The sequence below is a fragment of the Diabrotica undecimpunctata genome, chromosome 8 (assembly GCF_040954645.1).
Source record: "Diabrotica undecimpunctata isolate CICGRU chromosome 8, icDiaUnde3, whole genome shotgun sequence".
Lineage (NCBI taxonomy): Eukaryota > Metazoa > Arthropoda > Insecta > Coleoptera > Chrysomelidae > Diabrotica > Diabrotica undecimpunctata.
Window position 1 is genome coordinate 34,813,773 of NC_092810.1, and position 25,745 is coordinate 34,839,517.

The 25,745-nt window shown below is 34.7% G+C and overlaps 1 protein-coding gene across 2 annotated transcripts in view; it reads left to right on the forward strand.

The window, feature by feature from the left end:
* LOC140447418 (alpha-N-acetylgalactosaminidase-like) overlaps window positions 1-25,745 on the forward strand; it is a 57,418-nt gene that overhangs the window by 12,068 nt on the left and 19,605 nt on the right. Inside the window, exons 1-5 of one of the 2 annotated variants that reach the window (XM_072540058.1) lie at window positions 7,036-7,195; window positions 8,817-9,000; window positions 19,873-20,047; window positions 23,822-23,996; window positions 24,647-24,741. In XM_072540058.1, coding sequence (XP_072396159.1) covers window positions 8,846-9,000; window positions 19,873-20,047; window positions 23,822-23,996; window positions 24,647-24,741 — 600 coding nt within the window. In that variant the 5' untranslated portion in view covers window positions 7,036-7,195; window positions 8,817-8,845. Of the gene's footprint in view, window positions 1-7,035; window positions 7,196-8,816; window positions 9,001-19,872; window positions 20,048-23,821; window positions 23,997-24,646; window positions 24,742-25,745 lie in introns of those variants that run through there. The other variant, XM_072540059.1, reaches the window with a different exon arrangement.

Consider the following 25,745-nt stretch of genomic DNA (forward strand, 5'->3'; position numbering starts at 1 on the left):
TAAAGCACAAATAACATGTTTACTTGATGTATCTGGGACAGCTTCAACAAACACAAATTTAGAAAAGGCATCAATCAAAACCAAGATGTATTTATTTTGAGATTTCGTTAACACAAATGGCCCTAAATGATCGGCATGGAGTGTATGAAACGGTCTAGCATATTTTGGAATGGAATGTAGATAGCCAGGCTTTTTTCCCCCCGTTTATGGTATAAACAGGCAAGACAAGCCGCAATGTATTTCTTAATAAATCTTCGCATTCGTGGAAACCAATACCGTTTTTTTATTCTTTCAATTGTTTTATCCAACGCAAAATGTCCAATATCGTCATGATTCATTTTGACAATTTGCCAACGACAATTTTTAGGCACGTACCATCTTCTACCATATTCTGTTATTTTATAAACTTTGTTTCCTCTTAAATCATATTTCTTGAAAGTATCCTTATGATTTTCCTGATCTCCCGACAAAAGAATATCTTTAATTTTTTTTTATTTCCGTATCTGTATCCTGTGCTTCTCTTAGATAGTCGTCTTCTTGGATGAGCATCACTTTAATTTCAAGACTTTCCTCTGGTTCAGTTCTTTCAAAGTTCCTACTTAAGGCATCTACATATTGTAGTTGTACTCCTGATTTATGTTTTATTTCAAAACAAAAATCTTGTAAACACAAAACCCATCTTGCTGTTCTTGGGATTATTGTTTGTTTTACTAATGCATTTTTAACGGAATTGTAGTCTGTTATTACAGTAAAAGATCTTCCTGCTGAATAATATCTATAACTTTCTAAGGTTTTGACAATAGCCAAAAGCTTTAGTTCAAAAGAATGATATTTCTTTTCTTCTTTTCTGGTTTGCTTGCTAAAATAGGCAATTGACTTTTCACGACCATCAACAATTTGAGTTATTATGCCTCTAAATCCTTCTCTACTTGCATCCGTGTAAACTATTATGTCATGTTTCGGATTGAATATTGTTAAAATTGGTTCTGAGACTATAACTTTCTTTATTTCTTTAACAATTTTTGTTTCTTCTTCTGTCCATGTCCAATTTACATCTTTTTTTTTATCAATAAGAAAAGAAGGGCTTACGAACGATGAATTACTCTTTCGAATAATATTTGCATCCAATAATTCTGGTACTGTTTTTTGTAAAATTTCTTTGTCAGCTGCAGGTGTTCTGTAGGGACGAAACTTAACTACATCTGAACTTGTAATATTGTTTCTCATAACAACAGAATGCGATTTTTTTAGAGCTTTCAAATTTGTATAAAAACAGTGCTCGTGATTTAGCAAAATATTTTCCAACATCATTTTCTCGTGTTTAGATATATTTCCGGTACTTATTTCTTTATCTAAGTCTTTCTTATATTTAAATGTTAAACTATTATCTATCCTATAATACATAATATTTACATCTTCTGTAAAATTTCTTCCTATTAGAAAGTCATTAACCCAATCTTTATCCATGACATACAACATAATATTTAATTCTACAAAATCGATTTTTCTTTTAGCAAATACATAATATTCAACTGATAAAGAATTTCCCAAAAATCCAGAAAGTTTTACATCTTTAGTTAATGATTTTATTTCTAATTTAAACTTATCTGCCAATTCTTTTGAAATTAGCGAACAATCGCTGCCAAAATCAATGAATGCAGTATGGCTGTGCTCATTTAAGAAAATAATTTTATTAAATTTATTTTCGGAAGAATTAAACTGTATTTGTTTAACAGATTTATTTTTTTCTAAATTTTTGTTCGTTTTATTTACTTTTGTCTCTTGACATCCTTTGTTCTTTTTAAAACAGTATTGTTCAATATGACCTTTAATTTTACAAAACCTGCATATTTGGTTTCTGTGGTGACAATCTTTTTTTAAATGACCCTGAATTCCACAGCACATACAAGGTTTATTCTTGTTATATTTGTTATTAACAAATTTGTTATTATGTACAAATTTTGATTTGGAAAAAAAAAACAATTGGATTTGTTAAATCAGGCAATTTTTCTGGACTTTTGTGATAAAGCTTATTTCTTAAATAAACTGCCAATAAATTGACATCTTTGATTTGAGCAACTTCAATAGCAAATTTAATATGTTCGTCTCCAATAGCACCAATTATTAAAGAAATCTTATCTGACTCGGAAAAATTTACTTTAAGTTTATTAATTTTTGCTAAATGTTCAAAATAAAATTCATATAATGAAGAACCCTCTGTTGGTTTATGATGGGCTACGTCCATAAAAAGATCATAAGTATTTCGTGTACTTTGAAAAGTATTTTCTAACACTGATCTCCATTCTGCCCAAGAAAATTGAGACCATGCAACTTCATTTTCAATAAAACTAGCGTACCATGTTTTAGCGGTACCTCTAAGCTTAGAAATCGCTTGAAATATAATGTAGTTATCAGACCAACTATACGTCTTAGCATTGTGCTCTATTATTTCAATTCATCGATCTATTTCTCCAATTAGTGGATCAAATTCAGGAATAAAACTGACGGATTCAATGTTTCTATTCGTACAATTATAAGATGCAGATGGTGAATTTATTTTTGTGGCATTTTCTCTAATTTGAGGCAAAGGCGAAGACGTATAGGTTCTATTTATTTTTGAATGTTTAGATCTTTTTCTTGACTTACGTGTTCTTTTCGTTTTCGTATACCTTGACTCCCTTCTCGGCGAAGAATCGGTAGACGAAATTGTTGTGGTTTCACTACTGGAACTACTATTTCGCTTGGACTTTTTTCCTTTTCGGCATTTTGGACACTGTCAATCACTTAACATTAAAAACAGTTCACTAAATTCTACCGTAGGTTCTTTAACACACTTCTGATATCGTCTATTAAAATAGTATCGTCTATTAAAATAGTTAAAACACGTATTTACGTAAATATAGCTATTTTATTAAATTAAATCAAACTCGTTCACAATGGTCATAATTAAATCACACTAAATTATTATCTCTCGTTCCGCTGTGTTTATGTGTCATCACTGAACTACTCGTGACCATATAGGGCAATTAGTGACCCAAGCCAATCACCGTATTAGAAGTTGAGTGTGACTTCACAATGTCATAACAGAACTACCCGTATTCCATCTTAAGCTGATTAGGACATTAGGAAGTTAGTGACTTAAGCTGATCAGCGTATTAGGATAATAATGTGACTGCATAATGTGTGACCAACGGCATTGTTTTTGTTTTGACCGGCACACCCATCACAGAACAGATTCAGTCTTGTTACATTTGAAAAATTAGCGGAGTTCAAAAAATTTATAAGTGCAGACGAAACTTCGGTCGCACCCCTTCCTGCAAGTTCTTCAGTCCATACGTAAAATATGGGGTTTTGTGCGTTTGATGCTACAATGCAAAAAGAGTAAAAACTTAATTGTCTTTTGTAGAACGCGTCTTGAATAGGAGTTTTGGGAAGTGCTTGAATTTGCTGGAGATCAAAACAGAAAGTAACCTCATTTTCTTTGTTTTCCTTTAAGAGCCCATAAAAAGCATTATCTCTTAATCTGTGTATTCTTTTCTCCATCATAAATTGGTTGACCACTACCAAGTCTTTCACAGCCTTAGCCTTCTCAATTTTCAGCTGAAGATCTATTTTATTGCATGTATTGCAAACGTCAGAAGCTGGTGATAAAAATCCGATATTTAATTCATTGAAAACTCTCCTAAATATAGATTTCTTAACTTTAAGATTATCAAGTACAGAATCATTGTATATTAGCCACAACTTCTTAATGTTTAAGTCTGCACCAAGATAAATCCTTTTCGATTTTTTTCGATTATAGTGGCTTTCTTTTCCTCTTAATTTCTCAAAAAAAGGCGGACTGATTCCTTGTTCGCAGCAGATTTGTGACTCTTCCTATCGCCACCCCTCTGATCCTTAACAGCCTTTCCCTCTTTCACCTTTTTAGAAATATTAGTCAATCTTGTTCCCTTCACCATGGTAATATGCATGAAAAGTTTCCTACACACAGGTATAACTTTACCGGTTGATGAAAGTATAGAATATTGTACACTAAAACTTTTAGCCTTTGATTTTTCAGAGGTAGGCCTAGGCCTTCGCCGCTTTATGTTACGTTGGTTTATCCAACTGGCAATGGTGTTATCTTGCGTGTTTTTGTCAGGTATTTTGTAGAGGATATTTCGAACAAAAATAGCATCTATAGGCCTAACTAATGCACATTTCATACCTTTGTTCATGTGTTTACATGGAACAAACACACGACATCCCACTGGAGTACTGTATCGCTTAAGCTTGGCTCTAGTTTTTTTATCCACAGTCTTTTTATTTTTACGAGATCCTTCATTGGCATCGCCCACTCTCACTAAGTTTTCTTCATCCATGGAAAATTTCAATTTTATTTAATAAAAACTACTATAATAATTAAAATTAAACCACAGTGCAATACAAACTCAATACTCGCTATCGACATAACCTAGAGGGAAAACACAGACAATGTATTGACATGGTCAAATCACGTGACCAAATTGGGGCACTCCTATTAGCTGAATGGACATGTGGTGGTATGATTGAAACCAACTGTGGACATAATTTCATTTGATTTGGGAACCTAATATTGTGTATTCATTTTAAACAGGACATGATTTTTTTTAACCGAAACCGAAAACACCATAGAATAGGATTCACTCTTTATATTATGAAACAGCTGCTAACTCATTTTTTGATTTTTATGGACATGATTGATTTTGATTGACACCTCCTCAATTGTATTTCTTACGGAAGAACGGCCGACCACGTTGCCGGTTTGCCCCGAGCGGCGCATTAGGACCGAATTTTAGAATCATAGCACTGCAATATACGCGCATACAAAAATTGTCTACGGTTTTATAAAAGAGTATCATTATTGTTTCAACTAAAACATGATTCAATCATCGAAGTATAAGTAAGAGAGTTACATTGTCGAACTAAACAACAACATGAAGAAAAATACTATAAAAAAAAGTAAAATATATCAAAAACTCAGTGTCGATAGCTTATCAATATTTATCAATTTTCAATATCTTCCATTGTAAACACATTCTTTGGGAAATAAAGATCATTATAAAGTCATTAGGAGAAGCGAATTAGTTTTAATCCCTATTGTCCACGCAAAGCAAACATTTCGATTTGGGTACTGGCCATTAGACCAAAAACTTGTTGGCCAAAACTATGAGAGCTCAGTTTTATTTCATTTTTGCAAGCAAATAAAAGTAGATACAACATGGAGCCGTTGGCAGTATCTGTTGTAAATTTCAAACAGGGTATAATTCTTAGTATGCAAGTAAAATGTGTGTTGTTAAATATATTGAACTATCATCTAAACTTAAAATATGGCGACAGCTTGACTATTACTCACGAAAAAGTTTCGAACATGTGCGATGTGAGTGTTTGCAACATTTATGATATGCGCGAAGAGGCCCAGCAAGGCGAACTGAAACCGGTACAAAAAAGGAAGAACATTGCTCTTTAGATACGCGTTGGTAAGCTTCTTTTATCAACCGTTCTACCGTTTTTTCTTTAAAATCGACGTTGTTTGAAGCCACATACCTTTTCACTTGACTCCACACCATCGCAATCGGGTTCAGCCAGCAATGGTAAGGCGGCAGTCTCAAAATCTTAACGCCATATTTTTCCGCAATTGTTTCAATTTTGTACTTGTCGTACTTGTCTTTAAATGCGGCCGCAGTATCCAGTAATTCACTTTTTAGTAGTAGTCTTCTATTTTCTTAGTAGTAGTCTTCTTTCGTTGTAGTAATCATCGGTTCCCTTCTTGGCCAAGAAAGTTAATTCGGCCCATGCCACAAAACCAGTTTCGCTTCCAGCATGAAGAAGAACAAACCGAGGACCTCTTTGGGTTGGAGCTTTCAGTCCAGTAGAGAGCCCTTTTATGAATGCATCTCGTGGATTCTTGATCGTTGTGTCCCTCCATTTCTTTTTGACTGAAACACCGACGTTAGTCCAAGACTCATCGGTATAAACAAGGTTTACATTATCCTTCTTCCTCATTATCGAATCTCGACATCTTTTACCATATTCAAAACCCATGTCATTTAGTATTTTTGTTCATTGTGCTGTCGACGGTAGGCATTCTCACGTGCATTAGACTGAAAACTGTTTTTCTTCCTTTTTGTACCGGTTTCAGTTCGCTTTGCTGGGCCTTTTCGCGGATGTCATCACACCGCACATTTTCGAAACTTTTTCACAGTAATAGTCAAGCTGTCACCATTTTTTAAGTTCAGATGATAGTTCAATACATTTAACACCACACGTTTTACTTGCACTAACACTAACTAAGAGTCATACCCTGTTTGAAATTCACGACAGATACTGGCAACGGCTCCGTGATGTAGGTACTTTCATCCGCTTGCGTAAATGAAATAAAACTGAACTTTCAGTCTTCTCGTAGTCTGAACTTTCGTAGTTTTTGCGTAAGTTTTTGGTCTAATGGTCAGTACCAAAATCGACAAAGGGACATGTTTGTTTTGCGTGGACAATAGGGATTAAAACTAATTCACTTCTCCTAATGACTTTATAATGATATTTATTTCCCAAAGAATGTGTTTACAATAGAAGCTATTGAGAATTGATAAACATAGATAAGCTAACGACAATGAATTTTTTTTATATACTTTACTTTTTTTATAGTATTTTTCATACATTGAATAATAGTTAATATAATACTTATGTTTTTTCCGGACGTCACTGGTCAGCCAAAATTTTAATATCTATTCTAGGAATTCTACGCCACTTGATGTAAATTTAACTACAAATAATTTTCTTTCTTCATTTTATCATAATTTCTTTTATGATAGCCCCGTTACTTTTTATGTACATTTCATGTAGTATTTTTTATATATTTGTTTACATAAATAGTTCTTCAAACTAAAACAAAGCTTGTAAATTATTCAAAAATATCATTAATTCCGAATACAGAGATAGAGTTCCTTCGGTTACTGGACGATAAGATAATAAAATATTCATTTCCATACGCTGGCGCTGTATAGAAGAACTCGGCAACTAATGATAAAAGTGATTGAATTAAGCGAAGATATCAAAACTAACGAAACTGTTTATAAAACAATTTTTATTTTTATTTGAGTGTATTAACATCTGCGATACGTACCACGAAATATCGTAATTAACTGAATTCACAAGATAATTTAGAAAAGTGATCTGGGTAAGTCTCGTTATTTTTTTTTTATATAGTTCTTCTATTCGTGTCTCATTTTAGCTGAGGTTAACTTATTTATACCGAGAGATTAATAAAAATCATTTTACTAATAGATAATTTTTACATTAAAAAATATTTTTTTATTAAGAGAAAGCTTTTTTCTTCCTCTTAATTTAGGACTCTTCTGTTCATTCCAACAACTAAGTCTTGGTACCTACTCAGAATATCCAGCTCTCGATGTGTCCTATCGTCTTGGAGGTCTTTCAGGTGGTCTCGATGTATTGGGTTTTCAGACATTGCACTTTTGCTGAATCTCTGTCTAACACATTATTTCCGAACCTTTTATATGCCATGACCCACCTTAGCCTTTCTAAAATTCTTAGCCCCCTATGTAACATCCTTCTGCTTCACTCCATCTTTTCTCCTCCGTAAGGATGTAGTGGCGTCATGTAATTCCTTTGCATAGGGAGAATGAGTAACCTGTCATGTCCTTTATTTGGTCCGACCATCGTACTGGAGATCTTCCTCTGGATCTTTTACCCGCTACGTTACCTTCAACTATCATTCGCTCCATGCCTTCTCTTCTTTTAGTTATATGTCCAAAATATCTCAGTATATTTTGATTGATAGTTGTGATGAGTCTAGTTTTTATGTTAAGTTCTGCTAGAATTGAGTGATTTGTGCGATGGGCGGTCCATGGTATGCGCAACATTCTACGGCAGATCCACATTTCAAATGACATTATACGCTTTGAATCTGTTCTTCCAAATTTTCGTCAGTTTGGCTGTTACTCATCTGGCCATTGTGATGTGTCGACGGATCTCGTCTTCGCATCCTCCACTGTTAGTAATAACCGAGCATAAGTAATTAAATTGCCTGGCCACTTCGTAAGCTGTGTAACCTTGAATTGTATTTTATGCCTTATTAGCGATAACGTTTTTTTCTTGTTTGACCCTGTTTAGATGTTTTGTGCGAACAATACTTTTACACATACCTTTTGTTATTAATGTGAAGTAGTGGCTTAATATTAATTTAAGTTTATTGTGGTACTGTACCTGATTATAAGTTCGACTGTAGGTTTTTGTATTGTCTCCCGTTTAAAACTTGCATTAAAAAAATTATGGCACCAGAAGAAGTAGCACAAGCTGTTGCTTTACATTATAATGGGCGGAGCATTCGTTGAAGATTTTCAAATTTTTTGAATTGTTTATTGTTTTTTCTGTGTAACATTCTTGAGTTGTAATAAATTTGAATTTTAAATTTTGTTTATTATTAAACACTCAATTGGGAACATCTTAAACTTTTTTAAACGCCAGTTTTTAGGAAAAATCTGAGTGTCTAGTTAATTTTGCACCCCAGTGTATATATATAATTATCTATATTTGTTTGTGTGAGAAAATTATCAGTAAATTTAAATACATTTTTTATTTTTTTAATCTGTATTTCAGCAATAATATATTTTTCTATAATATTGATTTTTTTTAAGCAAACTTACAATAAAAACAATAAACACATATAAAACATTGTTTTAAATTATCAAATGCATGATCATAATCTCTAAGTACCAGCTAAATAACATAAATATAGCTCCATCACTCATTATTGTCAATATTATTGATTGTTTTAGTTATGCGAATTAAGAACTGAGAAAAAACAATGGTTTCAACACTTGTGTTCGCATTAGTTGGACTTATTTCAACAGTGAATGGTTTGGATAATGGACTTGCTCTTACCCCGCCAATGGGTTGGATGGATTGGCAAAGATTTAGGTGTCTGACAAACTGTACACTATATCCTGATGAATGCATAAGGTTAGTACTACATATTTTTTAATAAGTCAGGTTTTCCTGCAATTCTCAAATGTGTGGTATATAGAATTTACTATATCGAAGTAGGGGAAGGCACTTACCTACATAACTTACCTACATAAGGCAATTTTACTTTTCACTTTATCTCTGTAAATTTTTTAGATGGATTTTTTACCCTAACCCTACCAAATGGCCACTTTGCCCTGCGGGGTGGGGCAAACTGGCCATGAGGTGACCACTTTGCCCGATGTAAAATACAAAATTTAAACTGAATTTGTATACTAAATGAAAGTATATTTTCAAAATAAAAACATTATTGCCATCGTAGAAAAACAAAGTTTCACACAGAGTTTATTTACAAACGTCACAAATAAAGCCATTGTCTTCTTCTTCACACCCAGCACAAGCTTCATGTGCCCATCGTAAACAGCCCCAATACTTTATCCATCCTTCATTTTCCCTTGACTTGGAATATAAGTCCCCGCAGAAAAGGCAATCAGTATCACTCACGCCACTGTTCGAGTCGTGTTTTGATTTCGTTTTCTGCTTTCCTTTATTTTTTTTTGCTTCCTTCATTCCCCTTGTTACACTGCTTTCCTTTTATCAGTTCCAGCTTTATTTTCTTAAGCCTTTCCTTTTCTTCTTTTTCGGCTTTTGCCGCAACTGGTTCCATCTTGAAAGGGCTTGAGGTCAAAACTGCAGCTGTTCCTTTTTTTCGCTTATTTTCTAGTTTGATAATATTTGCTTTAGGGATTGGAATAATATCCTGTGGGCTTACAGCAAAAGTATAGTGCTCCTTGCCATTGGAGTTGCTGATTAAATGACATGAAGTACTGAAATAATGCAGTGGACTGGGCTGGAATGCTGAAGTACTTGGCTTTGGCGAGTCTTTAGAGATTAGAACGAATGTAGAGTTTGGATCTCCAGATCTTGCAGTGACATTTTGTCTGTGGTGTTTGAACAACGTAGGAACTGAAGCGTTGGATGCAGAGGTAGCTGATCAGAAATCTATCTCTCCAGAAGGAGGGTTCTCTTTTCTTGCAAGTGGTGTCTCTTGACGTCGAGGAATATTTTATTGCGAATCTGCCAAATCTTTTCCTGGCACCACAGTAGAAGTTTCCTCTTGGTATTCAACATCCAGTTCTTGATTTTCAGCTTCTTGAAGAGAGATAGAATCTGGCACGGAAATTTCTGTAGTCATGGCTGCAGCAAAATCCGCTTCAGTAAACTTTTGTCTGTTTATAGGACTATGCCACATTTTCCAAACCCCTTTACCGCAATAGTTGGAGTAGCTGCAAATGGAAATGCCTCTCCAAGAAATTTAGATACCTGATGCTGTGTCACTAATTTACATAATAACTATTGAAGTGCCCCATGAAAGGAACATCGAGTGGTTGCAGTTTATGACTACAGTGGGGGAAATGCAAACTACAGTTGTGTGATTTTCTTTAGCCCTTTCAATGAAATCTAGATTTTTTGTATGGGTAGAATGTCCATCAAGTATGAGCAGAACTGGGTCGTCTTTCGAGGTCGCAAACTTCAAGAAATGGTCAAACCATTGTGTGAAAAACTCAGTTTGTATCCACCCTGAAGGATGACAAACAAAAGCTGTTCCAGGCGGAGCGCCGTCTTAAAGTTTCACTTTTATCCGCTGTCTAGGGAAGATGATAAAAGGAGGAATAAAAACTCCCCCAACTGACATGGAAATTACAAATGTGCTGAGAACACCTCTCTTTGCAGATATAAGAGATCTGACTTGCCGTCGTACTGTACCGTCGTGACGTACTCTGCAGTAACAACCGGTGACCACTATGCCCCCAATGGCCACTATGCCCACCCTTTCCCTACTTTATTGGATCTTTAGAGTGTCTTACTCACCAATCTCTTAAACTCATTATGGTTCAGTCTATTGTATAAATAGGTGTTAACAGTGGGTTTTAAAAGTAACTAAAAGGCACTAAAACCCAAGTCGGCCCTAAGCCTCTTTCTGTAAGCTTCTCCAAAGATCTCGATCTACCATTATTCTTTTCGTCCTCCTATCTTTTTTTTGTCTTCCAACAGCTCTTTTTCCTTGCATTCTTGTGTTTAGTAATTTTCTGGGGGATTCTGTTCACATGCGTCCGGACTAAGTGTCCTGCCCATCATAATCGCTGCAGCCTAGTGTATTGTACTATTTTTCTTCTTTCTTGGCTCTACAACTCTAAGTGAGTCTTGACAGCATTTACTACTTTCCTTCACTCTTGCCGGTCTTGTGCAGCAATCTCCCGTTTTTCCACACCCATCTTACGTAGGCCACTTGCTACTACACCTTTCCATCTTTTTCTTGGACGACCAATTGACCTTCTCCCATCGGGTCTTTCCCGATGGGAAGGTTACATTTAGTAGTCTTTCATCACTCGATCTCAGTACATGTCCTATGTCATATGTCATATCTGTCGTATGTCATATGTATGATCATATCTGATTTGCCTTAATGTCTCGTAGTATATTTTCTTCTCCATAAGGTGCTTGGAATTCCTCGTTATGTCTCCACCTTCCTGTTTTCTCATCTCTACAGGATCTAAATATCGTCCGGAGTAACTTCCGTTCTAGATTTAATAATTCTTTTGTTCTTTCACGCTGGTTCAGTGTCCACGTCTCACTTCCATACGTTATTATAGGGAGAATGACAATTTTATATACCTTTGAGCTATTGTTGGTTCTCTATATTTCTTTATTAAATCTAATTCTCCATTTGTTATTTTCACTGATTAGAACCAGTATAATATTTTTCTTTCGAGCACGTTTAATTCACTTGCAGATTTATGCGTTATTACCCATGTTTCACACCTATAACTTACCAATCTCCCAGATAAGCCACAAAAACATGCCGTTAGTTTCCGTAAAGGACCACCTTAATAGTTCCGTCTAATCAAGATAACGGTATCCCCTGTTAAATTTTTTCTCTATAAAAAGGAATATCTTTTTCAATTTAATTTAATTTTCCGCTCAGCGGCATGCATTGAAAGTTCGAGTTGTAGTTACGAAACTCTCGTCAAAGGGTAAGATATTTTTGATGCCTTTCGTATTTCGTTATATTTTTAGCCCCGTTTTAACCTTGTTATTTTCTATCTAATTAGGGTCCAACATAATCCAAGTATAATCCAATGTTGGTCGAAGCATAATCCAAAAGTGGTCCAAGCATAATCCAAGTATAATCCACAGTCATTCCAAAGATTGCCTATTGATTGATTGAGATAATTCCTAATCTAGTCCCAAGCAAATCCAAAGTTTAATTTCCAATGTGGTCCAACGTTAATATCAAGTTAGCTCTAAACGTAGTCCCAGTTTATCTCAAGTTTTATCCTGATTGCCAATCGAGTTTCCCTTCAATTGAGTATGGAGCCCCGCGTGTATTCTAAAGTTGACTGCACAGAAGGTCAACGTCCATTTGATATGTCTAGTGTTTGTGAGTACTTTTCCCTTTAAACATAGTCAGCCGATTTAAGAAAAGTTATTTCAAGTTAAGAAATTCATACAATAATACAAGAGACTGGATATAGACGTAAGATTTGGTATAGTGATTGGTCCACTCCAGTCTTCAATTGCTATATTTGTGACCTGCAGTTGCGGTATTTTTGCCTGTGGTTCGTAATGTTTTATATTGCTTTAAATAATTATGGCGGAACCTCCATGTGCAGTATCATCAGGATGATCTTTTACCTGTAAAGTGCGTTTCGGAAATAAGCATTATATCAATTTTATTTGCAATTAAAAATGTTTTTAACTCTTGGCTGTGTTGAGCCATAACCGTTGGAGGGAAAAAAAGTCCCCAAGTAATGGAACAAAAGTATAATCTACACTTTATATAAAAAAGAAAACACATTATTATTTCAGAAGTATAGGGGCATATCTCTACTTTATTCTGTATACAAAATACTAATACAATTATTCTCAATTTCAACATCTCCCTAAAAGAATTATCGAGGAATATCAAGCATGGTTTACGCAAAATAGATCGGCCATCTGTCAACTCTTACTGTCAAATAAGTTACAGCTTAAGGATGGGAATTTGATATAAACGTTTATAATACCTTTGTAGATTTTAAGCCAGCGTATGATTCAATAAATAGAACCTAATATATCATGGATAAACTAGCTATGTGTAGAATTCTTTTGATTTTCAAACCTTCTGCTTGAATGGGATGGACGAGGCTTCAAGCCCTTTGATATACATACATCTTTATAAAAATTTACTTACTTTTAAATATTTATTTTATAATGCTCTTGTTATCTTATTTCAATAAGGTTCTCTAATTATTTCTAGTCACATACGTATTTGAGAATATCTATTTAGATGTTTTGAAATTCAATACACATCAAATGCAAATCAACAGGTTAGTAAACCTAGATAAGAATAAAATGTAGCTATTTGTTTAGATAATGGTTTATTATAGGTCAAGAGTTTAAGGTACTAAGAGGTAGTACATTACATAGTCACTACTTGTTTTTAATGTCTATATAAAAGTTATACAGTAAAAAACGACAGTTTTAAAATGTTTTAAAAACAAATTTTAAGTTTAAATATTTGTTTTATTTGAGGACCATTTTTTTTATTTAAATTAACGTGCATGTGACATTTATGGTCATTAGCACGAGTTACGATTTACATGGTAATATCATGTAATATCAGATAAATTACAAAATAATGTAGTTAACATTTAACATAAAGAGAAAATAATAAAAACTTGTAATATAACATTTATATTTTGTTGAGCAGTTGACTTTTCTCGAGGAATTTGATAACCTTGTTGATTTGGCCTCTCCTGTTTAGGGCCTCTTTGAAGTTAGTACTAATATCGAGCTGTTGGCGTATTTTGGCATAAAAAGGACATTCGATAAGTATATGCCTGATTCGGAGTCGTATTGCAGTGCTGACATTTTGGTTGTGGAGATGATGTCATCAGGTAGCCATGAGTTAGACGGGTATGTCCTATACGCAATCTCCGTATGATTGCCATATTTTGTCGAGATAAACTGGGATAGGTTAGGTTAGGTTAGAATACAAAGATTGCAATGGGCCGGACATGTGATACGAATGGGAGAGGATAGGCTACCAAAACGAGCACTGAACGCCAGAATGCAGGGAAAGAGACCAGTTGGAAAGCCAAGAAAGCGCTGGGAAGACACAGTAAGCAGCGACGCACAAGCACTTTTAGGAGTCCGTGTATGGAGAAGAGCAGCCACAGACAGACAAGGGTGGAGGCAAAAAATAAAGGAGGCCAAGGCTCATTTTGGGCTGTAGTGCCGTAGAAGAAGAAGAAACTGGGATAGGTTCACTGAGGGTTTAATTTCATTCAGCGCTGAAGTAACATTATTCCAGTGAATCTTCCAGGTGGATAGATTAAGCTTCTTCAGTCTAGCTTTGAGATCGTTGCAAATTTGTATATTGATAATGGTGTCCGTGGATGATGCGGCTTTTTTGGCAAGGACGATAGGATGGTTGGTGGATATAGCAATAATGGAGTGCATAGAGGAAAGTGAATCAGAGCGTATGGCTATGTGTGTATTTGGATATTGTTGGGCATATTTAAAAGCATGTGAGATAGCTAGTAGTTCACCAGTGTGGATACTACACCAAGGAGAAATTTTAAAGAGTTCGATAGGCTGTTGTACAGTGGTTATAGAATATCCATCACCACTTTCAGTCTTTGACGCGTCAGTGTCAAGAACTATGTTATATTTATTTTTGGTTATAAGTTCTAGAAAGAGAATTCTTAATGTACTAATACTGGTATCTTCCTTGTTAAATTTGGTGAGGGAAATATCATGATGTAGGAGTATGTTGGTCCAATAGGGATTTTTGGAGAATGGTAGAGTTCTGGTTTCAGACTTTATATCTTTTAGTAACGGTTGTAGAAGACTAGGAATAGGATGTATAATTAAGTTACATTGAGGGTTGTAATGGGGATGGTGTAATGATGTAATTAAATGATATACTGGATTGAACATATTGGAAGAAATTGCAGCAGCATAGGAGAGAAGAAGGTTTTCTCGCCTAAGCCATAGAGGAGGTTCATTAGCTTCACAGTAAAGACTTTCTGCCGGACTAGAACGGAATGCTCCAAGACATAGACGAATAGCCGTGTTGTGTACTGTATTTAGTAAATTTAAGATTGATTTAGTACCAGACATATAGACGAAACATCCATAGTCGAGCTTGGAGCGGATTAGTGATCTGTAAACTTTCAGTAACGTAGTTTTTTCCACGCCCCAATGATAATGTAAGAGTGTTTTGATTATATATAACCTTTTTAAGCAAACTCATTTAAGTTCCTGTATGTGTAGTTTCCAGGTTAATCTTGAATCAAATATCAGCCCTGATATTTTGCAATTATCAACAACCGGTAATTTGAAGTTGTTGATAGTGATTTCAGGATCAAAAGAACTCATTTTTCTGCTAAACTTAATAACTTTGGATTTAGAGTGGGAAAGGGTAAGTCCTAGAGAAGCCACTTTATTTTGTAGGTCATTTACTCCTAATTGTAGAATTTTACTAGTAGTTGCGTTGGATTTACCATGACAGTATATTATTAGGTCATCGGCATATAATACGCATTTGATTGGTGGAGCTATATTTTCACTTAACTTGCCAATCAAAAGAATAAATAAGGATGTGCTTAAAAATGAACCTTAAGGAACTCCATCATGTTGGATGTGTGGAGAAGAAAGGAAGTTATTGACAGAAACCCTGACCGATCTAGATGTTAGCAATTTTTGATAAATGCGTATATGTTGCCAGTAAGGTTACATCCAAAAAGTTTTTCAAGGATTGCATTTCTAGAGATGGTATCAAATGCTCTTTCTATATTAAAGATAGTTGCTATCAAATCTTGCTTGCAATTTATTGCGTTGGAGATATGGGTTTGGAGTATTACCAGATTATCTCTTGTAGAGCGCTGTCTTTGGTAGCCAGATTGTTCCTTTTGAATAATCTTGTGTTTTTCAAAATACCATAAAAGACGTTTGTGGATCCTTTTTCCATTAGCTTACACATGTCACATAGTGCATGTGAGAGAGATGGGCCTGTAAGATTGTGGAGAGATAGTTGGCTGATTTGGCTTGAGTATTGGTATAACAATAGATTTGCTCCACTAAGATGAAAATTTATGGGAACTCCAGATTATATTGTATAAATTAAGGAGTTTATTAAGTCCATAATTAGACAAATGCTTTAGGAATGCATAAGGAATATCATCAGGCCCAGCTGCGGTGTTTCTACTAGTAGCTAAGGCAGATATTAGCTCATAAATAGTGAAAGAAGAATCAAGGGATCTACTATATTCAGATGATATCAGATGATTTCTGTGTGAATATAAGTCATGACGAGATAAAGTAATATTATTGGTTTTATTCCTGAGCTTTTCTTCGAAATATTTGGCAAAAGCGTTAGGAATAAGTTCAGGTGAATTGATCTCTATACCATTTGAAATTAAACGAGTAATTTATTATTAGTTTTGTGACCTTGAATTTGTCGTATTTTTTTCCAAAGTTGGCTAGGATTGGAGTTTTCGTTGATAGATGATACGTAATCTTGCCAGGATGATTTTTTACTTTTGTTAACTACATATTTGTCTTTGGCTTTGGATTTTTTGTAATTTATAAGATTTTCAAGGATTCTATTTTTTTGGTACTTATTTAAAGCTTTTTTGGATAGACGAATCGCCTCTTCACAAGAAGAATTCCACCGAGGAATTGCTGTATGATTTGGAGAGAATGATGTTTTGCCAATGTGAGTCTTAGCAGCTGAAAGAATAGTGTCTGTTATTGACGTTAACAAATAGTCTACATCATTGATTATTAGATGATCATGAGCGAGCCAGAGAGTGTCAACAGCTTTTGAATACTCTGGAAAGTTAGCTGGCCATTATTTGTAATGCTGATAACGAAGAAAATGTTTCTGGATTAGCACAAATAAATTTTTCAATACTTGAATGGGCAGATGGATTAATTTTACCAATTTCTATGTCATCAGTTTTTGTTTTCTTTTTAAGAGCTGATTTAGGAGTTGCGAATGTTGTTGTGTTTATTGGTTGGTGTGTTATTAGAGTTTCAGTTTAGTGGGCTAGCGGTAACCAGTAAAGAAGGTGATTCAAGACTTGTGTCAGTGGAATGAGTTCTTTTTATGCCAGAGTTAGAAGGGACAGATAATGGTGTTATAGGCTGTTCATTTGGGTTTTTTATGTCAGTAGGTGGGTTATTTGAATAGACTTCTTTTGAAGAGGGTGAAAGAGGAGACATACTAGAAGGAGGATCAATTGGGATTTGGCTGAAAGTTGTATTTGGAGAGGGATTGCTAGATATTTCTTGAGGGTTAGGGCAGGATTCTGCAGTGTGTCCAGATTGCTTACATAAAAAGCATTTAAGTTTGTCCGAAGTAATAAAGATCCTATAATTTGTATTTTCATATGAGATTACAATTGAAGTATTTAACTCAAAGTATTCTTTATCTGGTATCACAAAGACTGAGCGTCGAAAACTGAAGATGTGAGCATATTCGTCTTCCGGTGAACTACAACGGATAAGCGAGATAGGGGAAGCAAGTTGTAATCCAAGTTCATTTTTAAGTGCTTGCTCTATGAGTGCATTCGGGATCGAAGGACACACGTTAGAAAGTAGTACCTAGCCTCTTTGCAGGTGTGATAAGTCCGCGAATAGGTATTATTTGATTTCTAACAGAAATAGTCGGATTATTTTTTAGAAGATTATCTACTACGGTTACGGAAGAAAGATAGATGCATATACGCTGGTTAGAAATACGTGAAGCAAAGGTTATTTCTTTAGGGGTAACAATTTCGACAATTGCCTTTATGTAATCAAATAGTACTACGTCTGGAATAGCGTTCATAACAATGGCTTGAGTTCTACTGGGACATGATGTTGCTGTAATAGATTTTTCTGTGTGATTTTGTTTGCGATGATGATGCCATAATTTGATTTTAATATTTTGGATGCCAAAATATTAAGTATGGCCAGAAACGACTGGCCTAATTTTATTTGTCGAAAGTATTTAAGTGATATTGACTTACCAATATTTACTTGATAAACAATCACAATAAACGATTAAACTAACAAGTTTTTATTAAAAATACTATTAGTAGAAGCCTGATGTTCACTCGTTGGCTTCTGAAATAGGAAATGGGACCAATTTTGATAATATGTACTTTAAATAAATAGAAGAAAAATCACTCAGATTATTTCATTTCATTTAGATTTCAGAAGTAGGTGAAAATTACACACATTATACAAGGAAAAACAAAATTATGTCTCGATCAGTTAGGTTTAAAGACACCACATTCTTTCTGCGATTAGTACAATTAAACCTAAAGCTAAGATTATTACTAATATTAAACTTAATAGGCTTCGGGATTGAACCGCGTCGATACTACTGCGCCGAGCTTTCGATATCCTCTCTAATGGGGGCTCTGGAGTTTTCAAAATCCATTTTGTGACCTGTATGAAGATGGTGTTGACCTAAAGCTGAAGTTGAATCGGAATTGCGAAGAGAAATGAAATGTTCATAAATCCTATTTTGGATTATACGATTTGTTTGGCCTATATAAGATCAGGGACAGTATGCACAAGGAATTTTATAAATCGTGTTGTTTATTTGGAATGTTGTCTTTGATTGATCGGACAGGAGATAAATGTTTTTGTAGGGTGATGAAAACCTTGGAACTAGTTTTTCTTTATGATAACGTCGAGAAACGATAGGGATGGATCAGTTTCCACCTCCATCGTGAACTGGATGTATACCATTGAGATATGTTTGAAAGGTATGATTTGGTGTCTTTTTCCCCAGATATTCCCTTAAGTATGCTACAGATTCTGAGATCGATTGAACAGATGCAAACAGAATTTCCAGCAACTAGTACAATCAGTACCACTTTCTAGAGATAATCAAACAACAAGGAAGGGCAATTTTGGGCACAGTAACACCATGCCATATCTGGTACCTTCTTACATAGCAACGCCTAGTTTCAAAAAGCCTAGTAAGGACAAATTCTTTCAAGGTGCTAGAGAGAAGTGTCACAAGGGAGTGCACTGTCACCACTATTGCATACAATATAAACATAGACACTGCAATAATTATTAGTAAATCCTAATACAATTGCAAACTGAATGTCTTAGAAAATTGGTATTTACAATAGAATAATGCAGCAACTTCGAATAGATGTAGTGGGTCACCAACGGGAAATCTTTGGCATATGACACTGGACATAAAACAATATATTTCATTCAACATTTATTAACGTAACATTTCCTCCCATAAACACAAAGTACATTTAAAATCCCCAAGGAATCTAAGTTCCTGTACTTGGCTGTATACCATATATAACAAAAAATTTTAAAAAAATCCTTTATAAAAGGTATATAATTTAAAAACTCAATCGGGCTATATCACAAAACGTTTTCGTAATCCATATTCCATCATCAGTGCATTAGGTATAGATGATGATGGAACATGGATTCCGAAAACGTTTTGAGATATAGCCCGATTGGGTTTTTAAATTATATACCTTTTATAAAGGATTTTTAATAAAATGTTTTTTTTTACAGTACATTTAGTTCAAAACAGTATTCAAAGGGAGCTACAAGAACAGTAAATTACTTGAAAATGCTCTTGTAAATTTTGTATTTTATCTCTGAATCTTTATGGATATCTAGATGTGGTATTTCCACATATTCTGGAGAGGTTCTACTGATAGATAATCCGTTATCACTAATTATTCTTCACCAGATATATAGATTCTTCACCAGATGTCTTTAGACCTTCCAGAAATGTTTAAATTTTCCTATTAGGTATTCAAATTATTATTGTTTATACTTTTTCAGTGAAAAATTGTTCCGAGACATGGCCGATCATATGGCATCGGACGGTTATCTTGATGCTGGCTATGAATACATTATGATCGACGATTGTTGGGCTTCTAAAAACAGAGACAGTAAAGGAAGATTGGTTCCAGATCCCGATAGATTTCCAAGTGGCATTAAAAATTTATCAGATTATGTAAGTAATATGTTATTTATTACAATTTATTACGATTTGGCCAATTTTCTTGTTAGTATTTAGCAAGTATTCTTTAAAATAATGTAAAAAAGAAATTTGTATCGATATTCTTAGCATTTTATTTAGTTTGACAAAGCTTACAATTTCAAAATTTTAAAATGAAAACTAAACACTAAATTGTCTTATCTATACGAGTCTGGAAAGTGACAAAAACCCTTACAGATAAACTGCAGGTCTTTATTAATAAATCTCTACGACGAATTGTTCGTATTTTCTGGCCTAATATCATTAGACACGAAGATCTAGTACACCTGACCGAACAAAAAAGGATAAAACATCAAATAAAGTCCAGAAAGTGTGTTTGGATTGGTCCCACACTCAAAAAAAAATAATTCCAGTATTGCAAAGATTTCTCTAGAGTGGAATCCCCAAGGAAGAAGAAAAGACGTGGCCCAGTACAAACTTGAAGAAGATCCATCATGGACGAGATACGAGGTCAAGGAAAGTATTGGAATGAGGTGAAGGCCTTAGCGCAAAATAGAACCCGAACGCCTTGCAACGCGGACACATAATGCACAGCACATTACATACTATAATACAATATTCAAAATCATCATTCTGGACGGCAAAATTGTAGAACAAGTAATAAAATTCAATTACCTAGGAGTAGATATCACTAGTGACAGGGATATAAGAACAGAGACCACAAGGCAAGCATCAAAGCGGAGACAAGGACCGATACAAGAAAGACGAAACAACAAATCAACAATATCGAAATGAAAGTATTAAGATCAATAGCGAGCATATCATTAAGAGACAGACAAACCAACAGAAGTATACGCGAACAATGCAAAATTCAAAATATTAACAGGTGGATAAAAACAAGAAAAAAAAACTGGAACGAACATGTAAACCGAATGGGACCAGAGAGATTAGCGAACATCTGTAAAAACAACAAGCCGTATAGCAGAAGACCCGTTGGAAGGCCGCCAAAAAGGTGGAAAGATAATGTACAGTCAACAACGACTGAAACAGAATAAAATGCAGACAAACAGGAGTAATCCTAGTCGCGCGAAGAAGAAGAAGAAGATCATTTTGGCTTTACAACCCTGCGTGGGTCCAGCCTCTTCAAGAATTTCTCTCCAGTCGTCCCTATCCATTACCTTCCTTAGTCAAGCACGTATTCCCTTCTCATGTCTTCATCGATGTTATCAAGGAACCTTGTTCTGGATATTCCTCTTCTTCTCTGACCAATGGGTCTATCAAGGAGCGTTTTTCTAGCTGGGTCATTTCCTTTCTCATTACAAGCTCAATTCACCTCATACGTACTACTTTAAAATGTTTTACGATATCTGGTTTCTGGTATATTCTATAAAGTTCGAAGTTGTATCGTTTTCTCCACATTGTGATTCCTCCATTCTCCACATCATCCACATTCTCTCCATTGTGATTCACCGCTCTATAGATTCGCCTTAGTACTTTTTTTTTCGAAATATCTAATACAATATTCATTTGTTCAATATCAATGATTTGCTAAAGTAAAATGAGTAAGATGAGAAATTTACTGAGTAAGATGTAATCAATTGCCACGTTATAATTGAATGTCACTCGATGGAGAAAGAAAGCCAACACAGGTAACTAGTCGAGGGTTGAAATACAGTAGGCTCATGGTAACAGTGCACGGTATACTTGAACTCTGAGTGGGATCTGTCTCAGAATGTTTAAGGGAATTAATAAGAAATAAAAATTAAACAAAATAAACGCGGATAACGATATACTAGAGCAGTGAGGCCCAAAGTGTGCGCCGCGGTTGCCAAATATAATATTTGGGAATAATAATAAAAATAAAATTATTTCGTAATCGCTTTTAAAAAAAAATCAAAAATTTAGATTGTTTAGGAGGTCGTAAAACGCAAAAGACTTGGAACCTTTGCACTAGAGTATAGAAAGAAGAGGAAGGAATGAGGAATAAGTGGAAGAAATATTTAAAATGAATAAAAAAACGTTCAGAACCGCAACAAAAGCTCATTTACGCTCATTACGATAGAGAAGTGGTTATTCCAGGTTGTGGTTAACCTTTTCTTTCGTCCTGTCGTTATTCTTTTTTCTCATCTTGTTTATTTACATCTATTTTTGGTGGGACATAAGTATTTCGCAAACCGGAAATTCCTCCTATGTCTATATCTTCTTTGTCCCCATTTGGACTATTTGTCCACCATTTCGAAGTCAGTTTCCTTTTGATTTACTTCTATTGTATGTTTTTTGTTCAGATTTTTGAAGCTGTTTGTTAAAACTTATAAATGAAACGAAGCAGTTGAGTATACAGATAAGACTAACTTTATTTTGTTCCAAAAGTGACAGTTTACATTGTACTGATCTTAACTTCCTGTAAATGACATATGTGCGCTAATATTTAAATTTTGTTTAGTCGATATCAATATTTTAACTCCCCGACTTATCAATAAAACAAAATCTATAGGTTACCTTTACCTGACAGTTTCAATAATCTGTGCAGTTTTTCAACAACTAGACCATGTAAAACTAGAGGTCACTGGATGAAATTAGAATAATAATGCAAGAAAAATGCAATATTTTGACTGTAAATAAATTAGCGAAAATAGCAATTGTGAATAAATTACGAAAATTAGCTGGCTTTTACTCATTGGTGTTATCTGTACAAAGAAAAGGACTTACCTCTGAAATATTGGTGTATTAGTCGTTGTCAATGGAATAGCGTTGTATCTGCCCGTCGCGACCGACGCCCGGTGCCGAGGCTCAAAACAGGACGTAACCGATAAACTGGATGCGTTTCGTTTGCTGTCTTACTAGGAAGTGTGTCTTAAGATGACCAGAAAAACCCTCTGGCCGTTCCTAGGTGGTCTATGGGACAAGTGTTCCCTCATAAATCAGCGCTATTGTATGGCTCTTTTAAATGGCGATACTCTAACTTAATGGTCACCGAAATATGATACTCTACAGCGGTTTCTGTGTTTGCGCGACATAATTTCCAAAACTAACAAAAGAGACAGTCAAATTCTTTGAACTTAAAAACCGACTTAATGTACTAGCCACTTTAACAATGAAATTATACTAAATAGAAGAAAATAATATCTTTTAAAGTGAATAAGTAGTTAGAATATACCATTAAATTAGATCATATTATAGTACAGTAAAAAGAAAAATATTAAATGTAAAATATGAAAATAAAGACTAAATACTTTTCCAAACATAGATCTTTAGTCAACACATCAGCTGACATAACATTAGTAGCATATATTTTACATTAATGATTGTGTCAGATATTAGGTCTCTCAAAAAATGATATCTTACAACAATATGCTTAGTTCTTTTATGATTATTATTAAATAAAGTATTGATTGAAAGTATTGATTATTATTAAATAAAGTAATACATGTAGTTTTTTCAATTAAATCACTTAGCACCCTCCTAAAAAACAGCCTCTTTAGCAACCTCTGACAAGGCCATACATTCTGCTTCGCAGCTAGATAAAGCTACCGTTCTTTGTTTTGCACTTTGCCAAGATATTGCAGAGCCACAAAGCTTAAATACATGTCCAGTAAAGGATCTAGTGTATTGCTTGCCCAATCGGCATCTACAAAACCTTGCAATTCTGAATCATTTTTTGAGAAAATGAGGAATTATTTTTTGAGAAAATGAGAAATCATTTTTTCAGAGAATAATTAATAGTGCCTTTTAAATACCTCTTTTTGCGCATTTCCAGTGAGGCTCATTTTATTCAATTTAATGTTTTAGATACACAGTAAAGGTCTTAAATTTGGAATTTACGCTGATTATGGAACCCTAACATGTGCTGGTTATCCCGGCAGTAAAGAATACCTTAAAATTGACGCTGACACCTTTGCAGAATGGGAAGTAGATTACCTAAAGTTTGATGGGTGCAATTCAGATTGGATATTTATCGATAAAGGTAAATAACGAATAGATGTAGTATTTAACATTGATTTTTGTCGATATTTTTCAATCTGCCACTTATATCTTTAATATGTCTTCCCTAACTAAAGCTAACCTAAACTAGTTTTATTATTATCAATATTTCAATTACTTCCAGTTATTTTCCTTATTTTTCTATGAAGATGGTTAATGAAGAAGGGATGGAACCACCCTAGCAACTCCCGATAACTTAAAGATGATAATTTCTCATTATCTTAAAATTATGATCAGAATCTATTTAAAAAAGTTACTCGGGTTTGGGTATTTCTTGCTTGTTCTAGCATCAAACTACGCTTCATATTTTTATTCCAATTATATCCAATTTGTTTGGTATTTTTTTATTTTCTTCTTAAATTAGGAGATATTTGACCTGTCTTAGTTCTTCTTCTTCTTAAGGTGCCTTCTCCATTACTGAAGGTTGGCTATAACTACAGCAAATTGCTCTTTATCTCGAGCTGTTCTTAGTATCGAATTTGTGTCCATGCTTCTAGTGTTTGTCCCGTAGTTCTTCTATACATACTTTTAATTGTGATTACAAGGGGTATTGGCTCTGATATTCCTATAGCAAAAATTCAAAAATAAAAATAATTTGAATAATTTTCTAAATCTAGTATTATTTATTTTTAGGTTATATTGAAATGGGTAAACATTTAAACGCAACAGGTCGCCCTATTGTTTACTCATGTAGTTGGCCTGCGTATCAGGAACCACATGGAATGCAAGTAAGTACATTATTTATTGCTTATGCAATATATTATTAATGATCGTTGTAAATCATCTGTATCAATAGTCAACATCGTATCGATATACGTCATATACCTGTATGGTTTGTTTTATCTGTTTTTACACTGTTAAGAGTCTGTAATCTGTTTATATCTTAGAATATTTAAACGCAGGTTTCACAGATTGAAAGTACATAATAATTATTATGCACGGGTAACGGGTAGGAACTTCTCTGGATAGTCCTATAAGGGAAAATGAATCAATCCCTACCCTCCACAGATTCCAGATGTTTCCTGACCCGGGAAACTAGTAGCTGCTTAGGTCCCTTATCCAGGGTCATAGATGAAGTCCACAACGGCAGCCACGGCGGGGAAGAATTCCTTCGGTACGGTGTGGATGACGGAAGTGGCAATTAATTGATTGAAGGGCAGCAGCGATCATCGGTACCAGCTCAAGGCGCAGAGGAAATAATCCTGAATCGGTTTGAAACTGGACTGCCACAAGCATGATTGGAGCAGTTTAAATGGTTATTATACTGCAATAGAGAACGCAACGGGAAACCACCCCATTATTATTCCCTAGTTCAATCATAATGGCACTATCATATGATAAGAAAAGGTATACTGATCATGGTCCTCGGACACCAAGACCCGGCAGGACAAGACTAGCACACAGAGCTTCCCAGGCCGTTATTTAGCTAAATACCTGTAATAATGGAAAATAAATAAGAATAAAATCAGGTATCAGAATAGGCACATGAAATGTGAGAAGTCTGTACGAGCACGGTAAGATACAAAACACCATACGTGAGATGGTAAGGCTCAATATACCAGTTCTTGGGATAAGCGAAATGCGGTGGCCGGGGACTGATAAATGTAGCATAGACGACCATGATGTATTCTATTTCGGAGAAGAAGGCACTAACCACCGGAATGGCGTCGCATACATTCTACATAAAGAAGTCTCTTGCTGTAGTAAATATGTAAGTATTTCGAACAGAGTC